Below are 18,537 nucleotides of genomic sequence, written 5' to 3' on the forward strand. Positions count from 1 at the left end.
ACAAGATGCTATAATTATTCATCAAAACATTAATATCTGGTTAAAAAGTCAAAGTAATGTCTATGTGGTAGAATGCAAAATGTTTCCCTGTGTTGCTACATCATAACAATAGTGATGTGTTATTGACTAAAGATAGGAAGTAGTGTTCATTTGAGGTGGTTCAATACATAAAATATATATTACTGTATGCATCCCAGTGTGAAATCCCTTTAACTTTTATCACTATGATGTTCTATCATATTTTGAAAATATAAGATTTGAAGTCATTTGAAATTTAAACAGAACACAGGCACTTTAAAAATAAAAGCTGCAATATGTAACTTTTTGGGGACCCGACCAAATTCACATTGAAAAGCAAGTCTAAGAAGCTGTAGATCTGTTCTAGGTGCGTTATTTCTATGCTTCCCGTTCTTAAGTTTTGTTTTTGCCTCTATTACTTTCGTTTTTTTTACACCAGCTTCAAACAGCTGAAAATACGACATGTTTGGTTATGAAAAATATATTTCACTGAGGTGTGGATGGTACAATAATTATCTACACTATACTTGCTTGTTATCACATGAACTGAAATTAGGCAAACTATTCAAATCTTTTGAACCAGGAAATGACAGAGCCATTTCTGCATAGTGCATCTTTAATTCTTAATCTTAATGATGATGATAACAACAATATACATGTACTTTAAAGTTTACTGTAATTAAATTCAGTCTATGGCTTGGTGTTGGAATGCAGATTATTCATCCTCAAACTGAAATATTACCAGAGCTATCACCAGAATCCCAATAAAATAGTGGGACTAGGGCTATCACTGCAGTATCTTTATCTATATAGGGCAGCAATTTACATACATAAAGAGGCCTTGTAAACAAATCTGAAAACAGTGCAGTGTGCTGGCTGGGCCCATTGTCTATCTACTGGCACCTGTGGCGGTTCACTGTATGCTCAAAAGGGTTGGAAAATAGACAGTGTGTCTGTTTGCACCTCAGTGGAGGCATTTGAATCTGATTAGGAAAAAAAACACTGATCTCAACTCCATCCCTGAGACTAAGCAGAAGAACAATCAAATCCCTTTGAAGTAAGGCTACAGCCAAATAACAATTACAGTATGCCCCCCACCCGAAACCCCTACACTATAAAAAACACTGTTTGGAAATAGTGATGATTTTGCACTAAATGTATTCCGTTGTGTTTTCTTGTTGAAATAGGTTATGTGTGTTTTATTGATCAATTTATCTACACAAATATGATAGCAATGCAAATAAAGTGATGTGAAATATTGTATGATGATAGTGTGACATATTCAGCATAACATACATTGTTACGTCATCATCACCCAGTAATCCACATCTGGAATATTCTGCCATGTTCCTCGCAACCCAACGTGTTAGTGTGAATTACATACATTGGACAAAGCTGAGGCAAGATGCAATGGTGATATGATAGTGTGTTTCTAGAGTGAAAGCGTAATATAAAAGTATTAATTCTAAATCATGCATTGTCTGCTTTGAGTCGCAAAATATATTACGTGAGCGCAAGATCAGCTGCTGTATTGGAGAGTCACCAAATGAATCTCTTAAGCCCAGTCACCCAGGATGGAGTGTCTAAGAACAGTGTGAAAGGCTCAGCTTGGTCACACCTTCTCCATGCATCTTGTAGAGCAGCTTAAACTCACTGGGCAGCTGGTGGGTCTCCTGCCACTTGGTGGTGAACTTGGTTCCTTTCTTGTCGTAGTAGTGGTAGGGCAGCTCCTTGCCTGTGTTGGGATCCCAGCCGAAGGGCCAGAAGCCATACAGATGGATCTCCTCACACATGGCCGAGGCCAGAGTGTACATGAGGATACCAGTGCTCAGTCGCTTGAGAGACAGGTTCTTGGTCTTCCAATATCTGTGGGAAAAAAGTAAACAATAAAAACAATTATGTGTAAGCTATGGAAAATGAATTGTTCGACAGAACATCTACACTCTAAAAGATGCGGGGTTAAAAACAACCCAATTTGGGGGTTTTTGTAACCCAGTGCTGGGTAAATAATGGACAGAACACACTCTGGCTTATTTTGATCCAGACAGTTGGGTTGCATGAATAACCCAACATGTTGGGATTATCTAAAACATGGGTTAATGTAACCATCAGTTGGGTTTTATTCACTTTCATGCTGGGTTGATCCAGGTTATTTTCAGGAGGTGTGGCTGTTACAGGCTTTAGTTTTCCCATTAATATTTTGTTAGTCAGTATAGTATGCATTACACCTGTGCTGGTTTGTCATCTTGTTAGTGAGAAGGTGATTCACCTGTGCTGGTCCAGGTGATATTTTAGAGTGGCTGGCCCAGTGCTCCAGTTGTCTTGAGAGATGTGGAGGATTAACACTTTTTGTTGGCTCTCCCTGTTTTCTTCTTGGTCCACTTCCTACCTTTAAGTTTGGTGTGGGTTTTATTTGGTTCACCTGTTCTTAATCAAATTTAGTGGACGCTCATGGTGGGTGTCTTTTAGGTCCCAGTTGTTGTTGCTAGTCAACTTTCAGTGGACACCCCCATGAGGGTCTTTCAGAACCCCTCCTAAAACCCCACCTGTTTCGTTGTGGTCAGTGACTATTTGATAGTTCCCCCTTCTGTTTGGGTGACATTATTTGGTTTTCTTGCTGGGGAACATAACAAAATGGGGGCTTGTCCAGGATCTTCTTTCCCTTGAGTATTGTAGGCCCTTACGACCAGAGTGCATAAAAGGATTGGGAAAGAAGTTAATATTCAGACCAGAGAGGCGTGTAGCTGCAGCTCACGTCCAAAGTGGTTCAAACTCTGAATATCAGCACAAAGTAGAGGGGAGAAGCTCACCTCCCGGACAATCACTGGTACAGCTGATTTGCTGTCCTAAGTAAAGTATCTAGAAAAGCACATTTAAGTGGGACCATTCCACTACTCTTCTCAAATCACTGTAGTACGCTACTCTGATCCCCGAATGAGAACAATCTACACGGCTGGCTAGCCTATCTTCCAGAGCAAGTGGAAGCAGAGTGAGCTCTGTAGCTCTGTTCAGGACTACCCGACACGTCGCCGGATTCCGGGCGACGGCAGAGGAGAGCAACAGTAGAAGAGATGAGTGAACAACATCTTTTGGACAATCAGAGCCTTACAAGCGTGCCGCAGAAAGCCTAACACCCTTAATAAGAAGGCCTGGTTCTGACCGAGATAAATGGCAAACGAAGGCATTCACATGTAAATACATTCATGATTTCTTTCTCCAAATGGGCGGCGGTTCATGTGAAAAGTATATGATTACTGTGAGAGAAGTGACTCTCTCTCTCCCTTCCTCTCCATCTCCTTTGAAACAAGCCACCATATGTTGTGTCAGTACGCTCGGGACCTGTTTGTAATGTGTGCATGTTTATCCTGTGTTATCATTTAGTTAGCTAGTAAATAAATAATTAAACCACTTTGTGTAGTAATGAATCATAAGTAAAGGCTGGGTTTCTTGCAGATGCAGGAGGTTATGACTGTTCAGAATGACGAAATTATATGAGGTTATGATTAATAGGTTGACTGTTTTATGGATGTGATCGGTAAAGACCTTTTAGTGTTTAATTCTGGAGATGGTAACTCTTTAAACAACTGCTCTCGTGGTGCCCCAAATTCCAAATTAGTTTATTGTTACATGATAACAATTAAACATAGTTAGTTGATTAGATAAATAAGTCATCAGATTAATGAAAGTAAAGTCACGACACCAGACTAGAACAAGAATGCCATTCAATTAAGTGAGATGGATCTGGAAGTGCTCCGAATCCAATCAGGCTATCCTGCACACTCAACAGAGTTTGATCTATGTCGGAACAGCCGACTTGTATCGCCTTTCAATGAAAAGGAGGTGGATGTATATTTTACTCTGTTTGAGCGGATTGCAACATCCCTAAAAATGATCAGAGACATTTAGTCACTGCTCCTCCAAAGTGATATTGTGGGTAAAGTCAGAAAGTGTATTCTGCTTTATCTCTTGGGCAGAGTTCAGATTATGAAACTTTTAAAGCTGCTATCCTTCAGGCTTACGAGTTGGTCCCAGAGGCATACAGACAACAGTTCCGTAAATTACGAAAGACAGAATCACAAAGCCATGTTGAGTTAGCAAGGGAACAAGCATGTCTTTTTGATCAGTGTTGTGGTTCTCAAGATGTCAGGGACCTTGAGGATTTAAAGAAACTCGTACTTCTCGAGCAATTCAAGAATTGGCTTCACGAAAGGGTTGCTACCTACAATACATTTATGAGCACAAGGATCTCACTCTTAAGAAAGCTGCAGTTCTGGCAGATGAGTTTGTGTTGACACATAAAACTACTTTCACAAATAAAACACCCAATTGTTATCCCTATGCAAAAAGCAATCCAGAGAAGTCACCTCCTACCGCAAGGTTTCAGTCCTTTTCTACAATGCCCAAAGATAAAATCAGCAGAAAACTGTTTTTTTTGTATCCGACAGTTTGTAATTACTCCTGTGAGAATGAGAAAGAGAGAAAAATCTGTTTCTTGTTGTGTGAGCACTCCAGCCCATTAACTTTTTAAGGCTAGGGGGCAGTATCCTGAATTCCGGATGACTGACGTGCCCAAAGTAAACTGCCTGTTACTCAGGCCCAGAAGTTAGGATATGCATATAATTGATAGCATTGGATAGAAAATTATCTGTCTAAAACTGTTAAAATAATGTCTGTGAGTATAACAGAACTGATATAGCAGGTGAAACCCAGATTATTATTTTTGAGGTCACAGGCCATTTCAATGCAAGCCTATGGGATATTCAAAAGAATTCCTCTCAGATTGCAGTTCCTATGGCTTCCACTAGATATCAACAGTCTTTAGAAAGGGTTTCAGGCTTGTTTTTTGAAAAACGAACGAGTAGTTGTAGTTTTCCCTATTGGACATACTATTATTTGTCTTAAATGTTATCGTTTATTTAGATATTAGAGTACCTGAGGATTAATTAGAAACATCGTTTGACTTGTTTGGACTAACTTTACTGGTAACTTTTTGGATTAGTTTGTATGCAAGTGGAATGAGTGGATTACTGAATCAAGCGCGCCAACTAAACTGACATTTTTGGGATATAAAGAAGGACTTTATCGAACAAATCAACCATTTGTTGTGTAGCTGGTACCCTTGGGATTGAAAACAGAGGAAGATCTTCAAAGGTAAGTGATTTATTTTATTGATATTTGTAATTTTGTGACGCCTGTGCTGGTTTGGAAAAGTATTTTGGTGTGGGGCGCTGTCCTCAGATAATCGCATGGTATGCTTTCACCATAAAGCCTTTTTGAAATCTGACAATGCGGTTGGATTAACAAGAAGTTAAGCTTTTAAACGATGTAAGACACTTGTATTTGCATGAATGTTTGATATTACGATTTTTGTATTTTGAATTTCGCACTCTGCAATTTCACGGGATGTTGTCGTGGTGGGACGCTAGAGTGTGCAAAAATGTCATCAAGGTAAAGGGTGTCTACTTTTTGAAGAATCTAACATCTAAAATATATTTTGATTTGTTTAACTCTTTTTAGGTTATTACATGATTCCTTATGTGTTATTTCATAGTTTTGATGTCTTCACTATTTTTCTACAATGTAGAAAATAGTAAAAATAAGGAAACCCTTGAATGAGTAGGTGTGTCCAAAATCTTGACTGGTACTGTATATATTTTTTAAGTACATACAGTACAGTGCATTTGGAAAGTATTCAGACCCTTTGACCCCTAATCCACATTTTGTTACATTATAGCCTTATTCTAAAATGGATTAAATAAATGTTTTCCCTCATCAATCTACACACAATCCCCCTTAATGACAAAGCAAAAACAGGTCTTTAGAAATGTTTGCAAATGTATAAAAAATAAGAAACAGAAATATCTTATTTACATAAGTATTCAGACCCTTTGTTATGAGACTTGAAATTGAGCTCAATTGCATCCTGTTTCCATTGATCATCCTTGAGATGTTTCTACAACTTAATTGGAGTCCACCTGTGTTAAATTCAATTGATTGGACATTATTTGGAAAAGCACACACCTGTTTATATAAGGTCCCACTGTTGACAGTGCATGGCACAGTAAATACCAACCCATGAGGTTGAAGGAATTGTCAGTAGAACTCTGAGACAGGATTGTGTCGATACACAGATCTGGGAAAGGGTACCAAGAACACAGTGGCCTCCATCATTCTAAAATGGAAGAAGTTTGGAACCACCAAGACTCTTCCTAGAGCTGGCTGCCTGGGCAAACTGAGCTATCGGAGAGCAGGGCCTTGGTCGGGAGGTGACCAAGAACCCGAGGTCACTCTGATAGAGATCCAGAGTTCCTCTGTGGAGATGGGAGAACCTTCCAGAAGGACAACCATCTCTGCAGCACTCCATCGATCAGGCCTTTATGGTAGAGTGGCAGTTGGAAGCCACTCCTCAGTAAGGCACATGACGCTTGGAGTTTGTCAAAAGGCACCTAAAGGACTCTCCGACCATGAAAAAAATTATGAAACCAAGATTGAACTCTTTGGCCTGAATGCCAAGCATCACATCTGGAAGAAACCTGACACCATCCCTACGGTGAAGCATGGTGGTGGCAGCATCATAGTGTGGGGATGTTATTTAGAGGCAGGGACTGGGAGACTAGTCAGGATAGAGGGCAATAGTGAACAGAGCAAAGTACAGAGAGATCCTTGATGAAAACCTGCTCCTGAGCGCTCAGGACCTCAGACTGGGGCAACGGTTCACCTTCCAACAGGACAACGACCCTAACCCACACAGCCAAGACAATGCAGGAGTGGCTTCAGGACAAGTCTCTGACTGTTAAAGGTGCTTCAACAAAGTACTGAGTAAAGGGTCTGAATACTTATATAAATGTGATATTTTCGTGTTTTTTCTAAAAACCTGTTTTTGCTTTATCATTTTGGGGTATTGTGTGTAGGTAGATTGATGGGGGAAAAATCAATTTAATAAATTTTACAATAAGGCAGTAACTTAACAAAATGTGGAAAAAGTGAAGGGGTCTGAATACTTTCTGTTTCACTGTATATTTACCCCAAAAAAGTGGCTGTTCTGTCTGGCATTGAATTATTGACAGCCAGTAGACACAATGTTTATATTGGAGAAGGTGACGCATTTAAGTTGATCATGTTGTGAGATGGTAGTTATTTTCTGTTGGTTGAGAGCAAACTTGTCCAACAAACATATAGGATATATTTGTTGTCTTAAGGGGAAAGGTGTTACAGGCTTTGGTTTTTCCATTTATATTTTGAGGATGCATGCTAGCACATGGGGTGCACCGATTGGTGCCACCTTATTGTCATCTCGTTAGTGGGAGGTGTTTCACCTGTGCTGACCCAGGTGATATTTACGAGTGGCTGGCCCAGTGCTCCAGTTGTCTTGAGAGATGTAGAGAGTTAAAACAATCCTTAATCTGATCTTCCCAGTTTTCGTTTTGCTCCCATTTTTGTTTTGCTTACTGTCGTACTGTTTGGTGTGGTTTTTGTTTGTTTGCCTCTTCTTGGGCAAATTTAGTGGGCGGTCATGGTGGGTGTCTTTTAGGTCCCAGTTGTTGCTGCTAGTCAACTTTCAGTGGACACCCCCATGAGTGTCTTTCGGAACCCCTCCTAAAACCCCACCTGTTTCATTTTGGTTGTGGTCAGTGACTCTTTGTTAGTACTCCTTCTCTTTGAGTGACATTATTTGGTTTTCTTGCTGGGGAACATAAAAGTGGATTATTAGAGGAGTAGCAACATATGATGCAAAATGCATCATACCGGCTGTATTTTTTTTATTTTGAAAGTTATATATCTTAACTTGATTGCTGACATACAACACATTTTGGGACTATATCAACAATGGACTAATGAAACAAATACCAAAATATGTTTTTGGGGTGGAGTTTTCCTGTGAGCCTTCTGTAAGCCTCATAAAAGCTTGAAAAGTGTTTAACCGTAACATCCGGTACAGAACAAATGAACAGGAATGACATTTACTATCACCGGTGGCCAAAAAACCCTACCTAAAAGCCACGCCCCTATTAATCCATACCTCTGTTGGGTTATATCTCAATAACCCAGCATCAACAACCCAACCTTGCTCTTTTTAAAGAACACAACTAAGTGACCCAATGCCTGCAATCCAGCATTTTTTTTTAAATGTTACAGTTTGAAGTAACAATGGTGTCTGAAAGTGAGAACAAAACCACCCATGACTGCTCTGATGCCCAGAACTCTGGCACAAAACTCAGTCCCTTCCTTCTCCATACCTGTTGACATCCTGCATGATGTTTCCTGGCCAGGCCAGCTTGATCTTCAGCTGTCCCTTGTGCTCAACAAAGAAGTCCACCAGGGTCCGTGTGACAGTGGCCGAGGTGTGGAGGAAAAACGCAGGGATCCACAAAATGGCCCCCTCCAGCTTCTTCAGGTTGAGAAAGAAGTTGTTGCGGTCCTGGATGGTCAGCAGATTGTTGTAGTATCTCTCCAGGATGCTGGGGTTAAAAGTGGTGAGGTTGGTCTTCCGGCCCACATCCTTGTAGTAGGAGTCGGTAGGGGCGAAGTTGCAGCGGAAGATAAAGTCGGCGCTGTCGATCTCTGGCCCACAGTGACTGCCTGTCAAGATCCCACTGTTACCCACCACGGCACACACGTTGTAGTGTTTGTTCTGGATTGGCGAAGCATCAGGAAGCAGTGACTTCAGGTTGTTGTTTATGGAGAAGACATACTTGTGACTGGAGAAGTCGAAGTGCATCAGCTGGCCGACGCGCACACCGTTCTTGGTGAGGGAGAAGTTGTTGGCCACATCAATGTAATGGAAGATCTCTTTCCTGAAAGGTAGTTTTAACAGATTAAAATATCAGCTCACAGCTGCTGTTTCTACCAAATGTAGTTATGTAGCCAACTGCAAATGGCAAATAAACTGTAATGTTTTACTAAACACAAACAGTATTCTGTTAAACTGCTTTACAAACAATATAAAGGTTTCTACAGATTATTACAGAAATCCCACATAATCATAATACCTTTGCTGATAAAAGGCGGTCCTATTAAATGTCCATTTGGATGGTTTCCCTTGCAGCTCCTCATTCAGAGCATGGGTTAATGGGATGAAGGATGGGTCCAGGAAATTCAGGGCAAACTGGGACCTGAGAGGAAGAGAGTTTCCCTTAGTAAAGACACTGTTGATATTGTCAGCATGTACTGTAAGCATTACATTGAGTATCATAAGTATTCACTCCCTTGGATTTATTCACATTTTATTGTGTTACAAAGTGGGATTCAAATGGATTTAATTTGATTTTTTTTGTGAACGATCTACACAAAATACACTGTAATATCAAAATGACAAAAAAATAAAAATGTTTTCAATTTGAAAATGTTATGAAAAATGAAACCTTGATTAGAAAAGTATTCACCCCCCACCGAACCAATATATGTTAGAAACACCTTTGGCAGTGATTACAGCTGTGAGGCTTATTGGGTAGGTCTCTAAGAGCTTTGCACACCTGGATTGTGCAATATTTGCCCCTTATTCTTTTTACATTCTTCAAGCTCTTTCCAGGTGTTGGGGGTCATGACTAGACAGCAATTTTCAAGCAGATTTCAGTCAAACCTGTAACTTGGCCACTCAGGAACAGTCACTGTCTTCTTAGTAAGCAACTCCAGTGTAGATTTGGCCTGGTCAAATGTCCTGCTGAAAGGTTAATTCCTCTCCTAGTGTCTGGTGTAAAGCAGACTGAAGCAGGTTTTGCAGTAGGATTTTGCATGTGCTTTGCCCAATCCCGTTTCTTTTTATGAACGTAAGGAGGTAGATTTGCCCCAAACATAACGATTTGCATTTAGGCCAAAAATGTTATTCCTTTGCTGTGTTTTCTTGCAGTATAACTTTAGTGCTTTGTTGCATACAGAATGTATGTTTTTTTAATATTTGTATTAGTTATATTTACTGTATATTGTTATTTTCAATCATTCATTCATTTAGGTCATTATTTTGGAGTTGCTACAATGTTGTTGATCCATCCTCAGTTTTCTCCCCTCAGTCTGTAGCTCTGTAGCTGTTTTTCATGGTGACATCCCAGAGCAGTTTCCTTCCTGTCCTGCAGCTCAGTTCAGAATGATGATGTATGTTTGTTGTATGTGAGTGGTTTAATACACAGCTTAATTATTAACTTGACCATGCTCCTTGACCATGCTCCCTGGTCTTTGTAGTTGAATCTGTGCTCGAAATGCAATACCTGACTGAGGGACCTTAGAGAGGTTGCATGTATGGGGGACAGAGTAGTCATTCAAACATCATGTCAATGCCTGTTATTTCACACAGAGTGAGTCCATGTAATTTATTTGTTAAGCCACGTTTTACTCCTGAACTCATTTAGGCATACCTAAAAAAGGGTGAATACTTAAGCAACGACTAACATTAGTCTATATTAGTTAATGATTTTGTATTAATTTGGAAACATTTGTATAATTTTATTTTCACTTGGACAATATGGAGTCTTTTGTGTAGATCAATTACAAACCATTAAAATATTATCCATTTCAATCCCACTTCGTAAGGCAACGAAATATGAAGAAAAAAAATCAAAGGGGGGTGAATACTTATGGACATTCAATGATTCCACCGTTGAATTTTCATTTTAAAAATATGTAATTGATGCTGGATTTGCATTGGATTAGGCAACAGCCGCGTGCAGAGGAATATTCTTTATTTCGATTATTTGTCCAAGCCCATTCAGTCCGTGCTATCCGGGATCAGTGGGACGTCCCTACCCCATTGAAGTTGACTTTAAACTGGTTAAATTAAGGGTTAAGGTTCGGGTAGGGGTTAAGGGTTTAAGGTATGGACGTCCCAAGGATTCCAGATAGCACTGACCAAAGCCCATTTACATGACGTAATGGCGTGGGGTTGACACAATAGGCAAGATTCGTTCACTCAGCTCCTTGGACAGTTCTCTTGTTTGAAATCCGGCTCCTTGTCGAGCAACGATTTGTTGTCACATATGGCATTTTTTAACATTCAATGATTCTACAGTTGAATTTTCATTTAAAAAATGAAATGTAATTGATGCAGGGATTTGCATTAGATTAGGCTACTGTAGCGTGCAGCAGAATATTATTTATTTTGATTATTTATTAAGGCCCTGATGCAGTTAGCCATATTATGCCATAGCCTACAGAACAATGTGGACATAAACAATCATAAAGATTGTTAGGAACAAAATTGTCACGCATGCGCCTTGTCGGTGACATAAATCACATCTTATTTGACAATTTCAGGTGGTTTGAGTCATGTCAAAATAAAAAATGATGAGTTTCAAGGTCTTGATTTAGCCTACTCACCGAAATCCTGCGTGGAACATTATCCGTGGTGGTCCTCCCATGTTGTCATATTTTGTGGAAGATAAGATGCTGTCCTTTCTAATGGACACATAACTTATTAAGGATAAAATGAGAAGAGCGACCATCAATATGACCAAACCCAGGGCGTTTGAGATGCGGACCATCTTGGAGCGTTTTCATTCCTTGAAGAAAAGCGATTAAAATGTGCGAGCCTTCATCACCTCGATTCGAGATGCTGATTTTGGCTATACGTATTGGTATTATGATAAAAAATAAACATGTTTTCTCATGTAAAACGGACGGCAAATGTGCACTGCGGTTGAGAGGGCAGGATAGTCATTGAATGGCAGTCGGCCCCCTTGGCGATCCGTCTTCGTGCATTCTCATCATCCCTGCCTTGGTTTAGCGCTGAAATGCAATTTCTCTCCAGCCAGATTAATTCCATTAGGGCGATGCATCTGAAATTCACGTCAACGCATCAAACCAGCAAACATCTCACTGCTCTGTTACGCACCCTTTCCCCAGGAAATAATTTAACATATTTCGATGTGTTTGTTGAGCCCAGATGAAAAGAAGACCCTAAAAGTGTCATGGCTGTATTATAACTCTCTGGGGTTTACAGATGGGAGCAATTAACTTAGTGGTATGCATACCATCCAAGATTACTTGCTGACTGTATAAAATACTGCAGCACAAAATATTAAGCAAATGTGGAAGCCTGATCAGCATCGCAAGTAGTCCTGGCTTGCAGTCAGAGTTCCAATTCATCCCAAAGGTGTTCGATGAGGTTGAGGTCAGGGCTCTGTGCAGGCCAGTCAAGTTCTTCCACGCCGATCTCGACAAAACATTTCTGTATTGACCAAGCTTTGTGTATGGGGGCATTGTCATGCTGAAAGAGGAAAGGGCCTTCCCCAAACTGTTTCCACACAGTTGGAAGCACAGAATCATATAGAATGTCATTGCATGCTGTAGTGTTAAGATTTCCCTTCACTGGAACTAAGGGGCCTTGCTCAAACCATGAAAAACAGACCTTCCTCCACCAAACTTCACAGTTGGCACTATGCATTTGGGCAGGTAGCGTACTCCTGGCATCTGCCAAAATCAGATTAGTCTGTCAGACTGCCAGATGATGAGTCATCACTCCAGAGAATGCGTATCCACTGCTCCAGAGACCAATGGCGTCGAGCTTTACACCACTTCAGCTGACACTTGGCATTGCTCATGGTGATCTAAGGCTTGCTTTCATGAAGCTCCAGAGGAACAGTTCTTGTGCTTACGTTGCTTCCAGAGGCAGTTTGGAACTCTGGAGTGAGTGTTGCAACCGAGGACAGACAATCTTTTCAGCATTCGGCGGTCCTGTTCTGTGAGCTTGTAGGACCAACCACATTGTGGCTGAGCCGTTGATGCTCCTAGACATTTCCACTTCACAATAGCAGCACTTACAGTTGACTGGGGCAGCTCTGGAGATTATGGAGATTGCATGGCTGTGTGCACAATTTTATACACCTGTCAGCAACAGGTGTGGCTGAAATAGCCAAATACACTAATTTGAAGGGGTGTTCACATACTTTTGTATATATTGTGTATGATTAATTTGTTTAACAAAATTAACAATAATAGGGAATACACAACAGGTTTAAAAATATTCTTTTATTTTTAGGGTTCATTTCTAACAATATGTTGATATACAGTAACATAAGATGGCCTATTCACAAAGCATGATACAACTTTCTTAATTTTATGTACATTGTTATTTGTTTAAATATAAATATTTTGCACATGTACTGAATCTCAATAGACAACAATCACCATCATTCTCTAACACAATCACATTTACATACAAGTCACCATTCATAGAATACAGTATCATCCTGCATATAATCTTACAAACACATTACAATAACATGGTGTATAGGACACTTTTACATGAATATTATTCTATAAAACAGGTAAGGTTTTGCACAAATGTACCAATATGTTGGGTATTTCCCATTGATTTAAACAGTCAGTGCACAGGTTTGACATCCTAGGAAGAAAATCATTACACCATTGTGCTTAATGTCACCTGGAATGTGTCAAATTTGGACATAGATTGACACCAGCAACATCTTTAAAAAGGCTTTCAAAGATCTTATTGCCAGTCAGCTGCCAATATATTGCAATTTAAATCTCACTCAGATCTAAAATCATAACAAAAGTTTAAAAAGAGCACATGGACTAACACAGGCACTTGATAGGGCCTGTTGTTCAGTATTTCCAGAATACATATGTATGTAGCAGAGGTGGTTTGTTGGACTACGCTCCCGTGATCAGTAACCTAGCTTTAGACAGGAAGACTTATGTCCACACCGAGGCTTTAGTGGAGAGGGCTAACCAGGCTCGCAGGCAACCCGAGTTTGATACCAGTCTGTCACACATACAGTATGCCAAGTGAAAGAAACAATTTAGTCCTGAATCATGACTACAAGGAAGGGGAAACATTACATTTAGGGAAAGTTACATTTAGCACCCCGGTTACACATAATCTCAATCACAAGTTTGAGCTCCTCAAAAAGAGGGAGTATCATTTTCTGCCCTGGTTGCGAAACTCTACGGGGAAGAAGGCTCCCTTTTCATCGCTGCCAGGAGAGCTGCACGGGCTGTCCTCTTCACAGCTCATGTCCTCACAGGAATCCTCACTAAATATACATAGGGGAGAACACATGTCATCATTACTGTCTTCAAGCCACTGTTCCACTGATCTAATGTTATGTTTTTCTTCTTCCCTGAAACATCACAGCATTGCTGTACAATGTAGAAGTAATGTGGTGCATTATGTTACAGGTCAATAACAAGCCTTTATTTACACACACAGTAGCTCTAGTGATATGAAATATTATTATACAGTAAAGTGCATTAAAGGGGCTGTTTGTTTACCTCTCACTTTCACCCCAGCTCCCCTCTGGAATGGTCGGCAGTTCAGGGACACTGAAGTTATTAGCGTGCAAATTTTGGGCAGTTCGTCTGGACACGATCCACACCAGTTTTTTGTTGTCTGGTTTGTTACATTCACTTGAGCAGTACTCAGTCATGCATTTGGCCACAAGTCCCCTCCAGTAGAGTAACTCACTGTCAACAATCTGTGAAAGAAATAAGAAATATCTGAGGACGCTGACAGAAGACATAAATAGAATAGTCTTGGAAAATGTTGTCTCAGTCAAGTCAGAAGGTAATAGTTTTCATGTAGCATGTTTTCATTTGATGTCACTTGTTTAGTGGCAGAGTCAAGCTACTGTATAATGTCAGTCTCAGTGGGTCTTCGTATTATAAAAATATAATACCTGTCATTGGTCATGACACCATCATGTCATACATACTGGAGGTCTGTAATTAAACTGTATAATACCTTTAGGTGCCTTTGGACATCTTGGACAATTTCCAACATGGCAAGAGACTGGAGGGCTTCAAACTCCTGACAAACGACAGACAGTGCCAGCACAGATGGCTGCAAAAAATAATAAACATATCGGACTGCAACTCAAAGTAAACATTCTTATAATTTAACAATTGTGTTGGCCTGAGAATAATTCTTACTTTTGCTTTAGAGAAAACAAGCTGACATAAGCAGGCCTTTAGCTGGGCTTCCAGTCTCCCAATGCTTGGGATCTCCTCCCTTAAAATAAAGGCAACCCTCATGTGAGCCTCATGTCAATTGATCATCAGAAGATCAACTTCACAGCTTCTAGCAATTGGAAAAATACTCACTGATGACATAATGCAAAAAGTTATCAATTAAGAAACAAAGCACTCACCTTTCTGATGTAAGTGATACGATGACAGCATGGTATAAGTGTAAAAAAGTTAAGGCTGTGACGGCTTTGAGCTCCAAATGGAGTTTTCCAGAGATTATCTTCTCCATGCGGCTGAGGTCAGAAACAGTGAACTTGCTTTGGCTGATGCGGATGAGTTCATGGGTGGGTGAGATGTTACACTCATCCTCAACCATTTTGGCAGCAATATGGAGGCAGGAGACTCCAATGCAAGGCAGATGCTTAGGTTGGACCTGTGAACATACCATTATAGTGATACATAAGTCAGCATAAATGGGCTACTTCTGCTAAGTTCTATTATATACTGAACAAAAATATAAACGCAACATTTAAACTCCCATGTTTCAGGAGCTGAAATACTTTTCCATACTCACAAAAAGCTTATTTTACTGTTAGTGAGCATTTATCTTTTGCCAAGATAATCCATCTGTCTCCAACGTCGTTTTGGCAGTACGTCCAAATAGCCTCACAACCGCAGACCACATGTAATGGCGTTGTGTGAGCGACCAGGTTTGCTGATGTCAGCGTTGTGAACAGAGTGCCCCATGGTGGCGGCGGGGTATGGTATGGGTAGGCATAAGCTATGGACAACAAACACAATTGCATTTTATGGATGGCAATTTGAATTCACAGAGATACCACGACGAGATCTTGAGCCCATTGTTGTGCCATTCATTCGCCGCCATCACCTGTTTCAGCATGATAATGCATGTCCCCATGTCGCAAGGATCTGTACACAATTCCTGGAATCTGAAAATGTCCCAGTTCTTCCATGGCCTGCATACTCACCAGAGATGTCACACATTGAGCACGTTTGGGATGCTCTGGATTGATGTGTAGAACAGTATGTTCCAGTTCCCGCCAATATCCAGCAACTTCACACAGCCATTGAAGAGGAGTGGGACAACATTCCACAGGCCACAATTAACAGACTGATCAACTCTATGCGAAGGAGATGTGTCGAGCTGCATGAGGCAAATGGTGATCACACCAGATACTGACTGGTTTCTGATCCACACCCCTACTTTTTTTAAATATATTTTTTAAAGGTATCCGTGACCAACATATCTGTATTCCCACTCATGTGAAATGCATAGAAATAGTTGCCTAATTTATTTATTTTAATTGACTGCTTTCCGTAACTCAGTAAAATCTTTGAAATTGTTGCATATTGCGTTTATATTTTTGTTCAGTAAAATTAAACAAAGTGCACGCAAATTGACATAAGTTAAACAACAAACACAGGTATTAAACAATAAACAAAATGCATACAAAATGCTAATTCTGTAGAATATCCAGAATTACCATATCTCAACACAACAAGCATATCTTTAAGTCGATGTCCGCACCCCCACTGAAATATTAATTAGCATAATACAAAATTCCCCATAAAAATCTGTCAGTGTAAGATAGAGATATAGATATGTTTTTTTTGCATTGGATGCGTCTCAATCCCCCACATCCACCGATGTTGCACTTTCGCCTCTGCGGTGAAAAGTGACAGAGCTAGAGCAGTGTTTGTTAGACCATGAGACATCCCGAAAATCCGTCATCTCACAAAATCGTCTGTAGCGTCCAAGCGGTTTGGCGACTCCCACCACCGTCTTGGGACTCGTCTGAAGTCGGTACAGCCGATCTGCCAACTTCTGTCTGTAGCGTCCAAACAGTTTGGGCTACACACTAATATGACCCCTCTGTGGAAAGGTGAGACTCTCATACATGTTTTGCTCTATGACACCCAAAGGCCTCACAAGACTCGTCTGAAGGTCCCCGGTACTAGTTGAAAAAAATGAATGGAAGTATTTATGGAGACTGTTTAGAGCCAAAAATAAGGGGTTAAATACATGTATAAATTTAATTAAAAATCATGATCTTTCTTATATCCCCTTTTGACTTTTTTGGGGGGACTATCTGTTGTTCCATGTTGAATCTGTTATTCAATGCATTTGTATGGGTGAATAGCAGTAAGGTAATTACAAATAATACTTCAAGGGGTCTTACAATTCTAAATCAAATAGCTAAAAATGGTCCTTGGTATGACCTTCTTAAAGTATGACACCCCCCCCCAAAAAAAAGCTTAGACAGGGCTTAGCCTGTAATAGGTTAAAATACACACCTTCATAATGGCTAAGAACCTATCCAGTAGATTGACAGCCAGAACAAATGTCTGGGTGCTGAAACCAAAGAAACTGGTCAGGCTCCACAAGTCTTCAACTTTGGCATTTCTGCATTTTGCAGAGACTCCATTGTGATTCTGAAAATGAATGGTAAATAACAAAACTTCAAAATAGCACATCAAGAAACTGAAAGGTAAGTACAGTGAGTATATGTAACTGGGTCAGCAATACCTACCTCTGCTGCAGACTCCATTATATTCAGGCCAGTTTCCCTAGGTAAAAAGTATGATTCTTGAGAAATGTTTGACTTCAGCTCTTTGACAAGCCAACATGTTTCATTGTCAAGGTATTGAAGATCCCGCATCCTGAAAAAACACGTGATTAGCTAGATCCGAAAGAAATAACTAAAATGTTTCCCTCCGAGAAAGAGCCAATAAATGTAGACTGTCTTTACCCCACCCACAGGGTGTCAAGTATCAACGGTCAGCCACCAATAATATGCACATCACCCCGCTAGATAGCTAGCTATGACATAACAATATATGCCCAATACAGTCATCTTAAACACAAAAAGGCTAGCATTTTCAATCATTTACATGACTTCTTATATAAAGTGTCCAGGAAAATATTCGACAGTAGAATGGATGAACGGAACCTTGTTGAAAAGCAACCAGTCTATTCTAATGCTTTACTTGAAGGGAGATGTTTTAAGTTATGTACGTGAGAAATCGATATGGGTCACGTAGGTTAGTTAGCTATCAAGCTCATATTTGTAGCCGTATGTGGGAAATGATTTCTGACGCAATTATTCACATTAATCATATAAACTATCCCATGTATCTCAAATGACATGCAAAGAGTAACGTTATATAGCTACAGTAGTTACCATCTGCAAAACACTGGGTCAACAAGCTAGTAGTACCAGCTAATTAACGTTAGTTAACAAGACAGAGACATGTCTTACTTTGCCAAACGCTTGAAACAAGACGATTTTATGAAAATATAGTAACTCAGTATTCAAATTTCCATTTCGTTTACAACAAAGTGTAATCGATTAGTTAGCTACAACGTAAATTAACAAGATAGTTCCTAAATTGTCATCTGATGTTGGTGTTGATAATTTCCATCTGAAATGCGGAAGGATCGAACGGTCGTTGTCTCAACAAACTGCGAGACTACAACATCCATCTTGCACCAGTGGATGAAGACACGTTGTAGGCTAAAGATGGATAGGGTTTGCGTCATATGCTGCATTCAAAACAACTGGGTACTCGGGAAAATACGTA

The 18,537-nt window shown here is 40.0% G+C and overlaps 2 protein-coding genes across 3 annotated transcripts; both read right to left on the bottom strand.

The window, feature by feature from the left end:
* Positions 1-616: 616 nt before the first annotated feature.
* LOC112232839 (sia-alpha-2,3-Gal-beta-1,4-GlcNAc-R:alpha 2,8-sialyltransferase) lies at positions 617-11,913 on the bottom strand. The gene is made up of 4 exons (XM_024400091.2): positions 11,326-11,913; positions 9,009-9,131; positions 8,256-8,813; positions 617-1,884 (listed from the first exon to the last, which is right to left on the bottom strand). The coding sequence occupies exons 1-4, from the start codon at positions 11,487-11,489 to the stop codon at positions 1,602-1,604; spliced, it is 1,128 nt and encodes a 375-aa protein (XP_024255859.1). The 5' UTR covers positions 11,490-11,913; the 3' UTR covers positions 617-1,601.
* Positions 11,914-12,956: 1,043 nt separating this feature from the next.
* On the bottom strand, positions 12,957-18,458 carry LOC112232838 (cyclin-G2). Of its 2 annotated transcripts, none has more exons than XM_024400089.2 (8): positions 18,216-18,458; positions 17,487-17,616; positions 17,251-17,388; positions 15,117-15,367; positions 14,899-14,977; positions 14,711-14,809; positions 14,242-14,444; positions 12,957-14,003 (listed from the first exon to the last, which is right to left on the bottom strand). In XM_024400089.2, exons 2-8 carry the CDS (start codon positions 17,613-17,615, stop codon positions 13,889-13,891), a joined length of 1,014 nt encoding a protein of 337 aa, XP_024255857.1. In that variant the 5' UTR covers position 17,616; positions 18,216-18,458; the 3' UTR covers positions 12,957-13,888. The 2 variants fall into 2 exon arrangements, with proteins under 2 accessions (XP_024255857.1, XP_024255858.1); XM_024400090.1 differs by lacking the exon at positions 18,216-18,458 and adding an exon at positions 18,138-18,156.
* Positions 18,459-18,537: the final 79 nt, after the last annotated feature.

This window comes from Oncorhynchus tshawytscha, linkage group LG04, assembly GCF_018296145.1.
Source record: "Oncorhynchus tshawytscha isolate Ot180627B linkage group LG04, Otsh_v2.0, whole genome shotgun sequence".
Taxonomy (NCBI): Eukaryota; Metazoa; Chordata; class Actinopteri; order Salmoniformes; family Salmonidae; genus Oncorhynchus; species Oncorhynchus tshawytscha.

Coding starts and splice junctions, on each gene's coding strand:
- LOC112232839 (XM_024400091.2), bottom strand. CDS start 11,489: ATGGTCCGCATCTCAAACGCCCTGGGTTTGGTCATATTGATGGTCGCT. Junction 8,814..9,008: donor ACCGCCTTTTATCAGCAAAG/GTATTATGATTA, acceptor ACTACCTTTCAG/GAAAGAGATCTTCCATTACA. Junction 1,885..8,255: donor ATCATGCAGGATGTCAACAG/GTATGGAGAAGG, acceptor TTTTTCCCACAG/ATATTGGAAGACCAAGAACC.
- LOC112232838 (XM_024400089.2), bottom strand. CDS start 17,615: ATGCGGGATCTTCAATACCTTGACAATGAAACATGTTGGCTTGTCAAA. Junction 14,978..15,116: donor GTATCACTTACATCAGAAAG/GTGAGTGCTTTG, acceptor CTTTATTTTAAG/GGAGGAGATCCCAAGCATTG. Junction 14,004..14,241: donor AGCTGGGGTGAAAGTGAGAG/GTAAACAAACAG, acceptor ATGTATATTTAG/TGAGGATTCCTGTGAGGACA.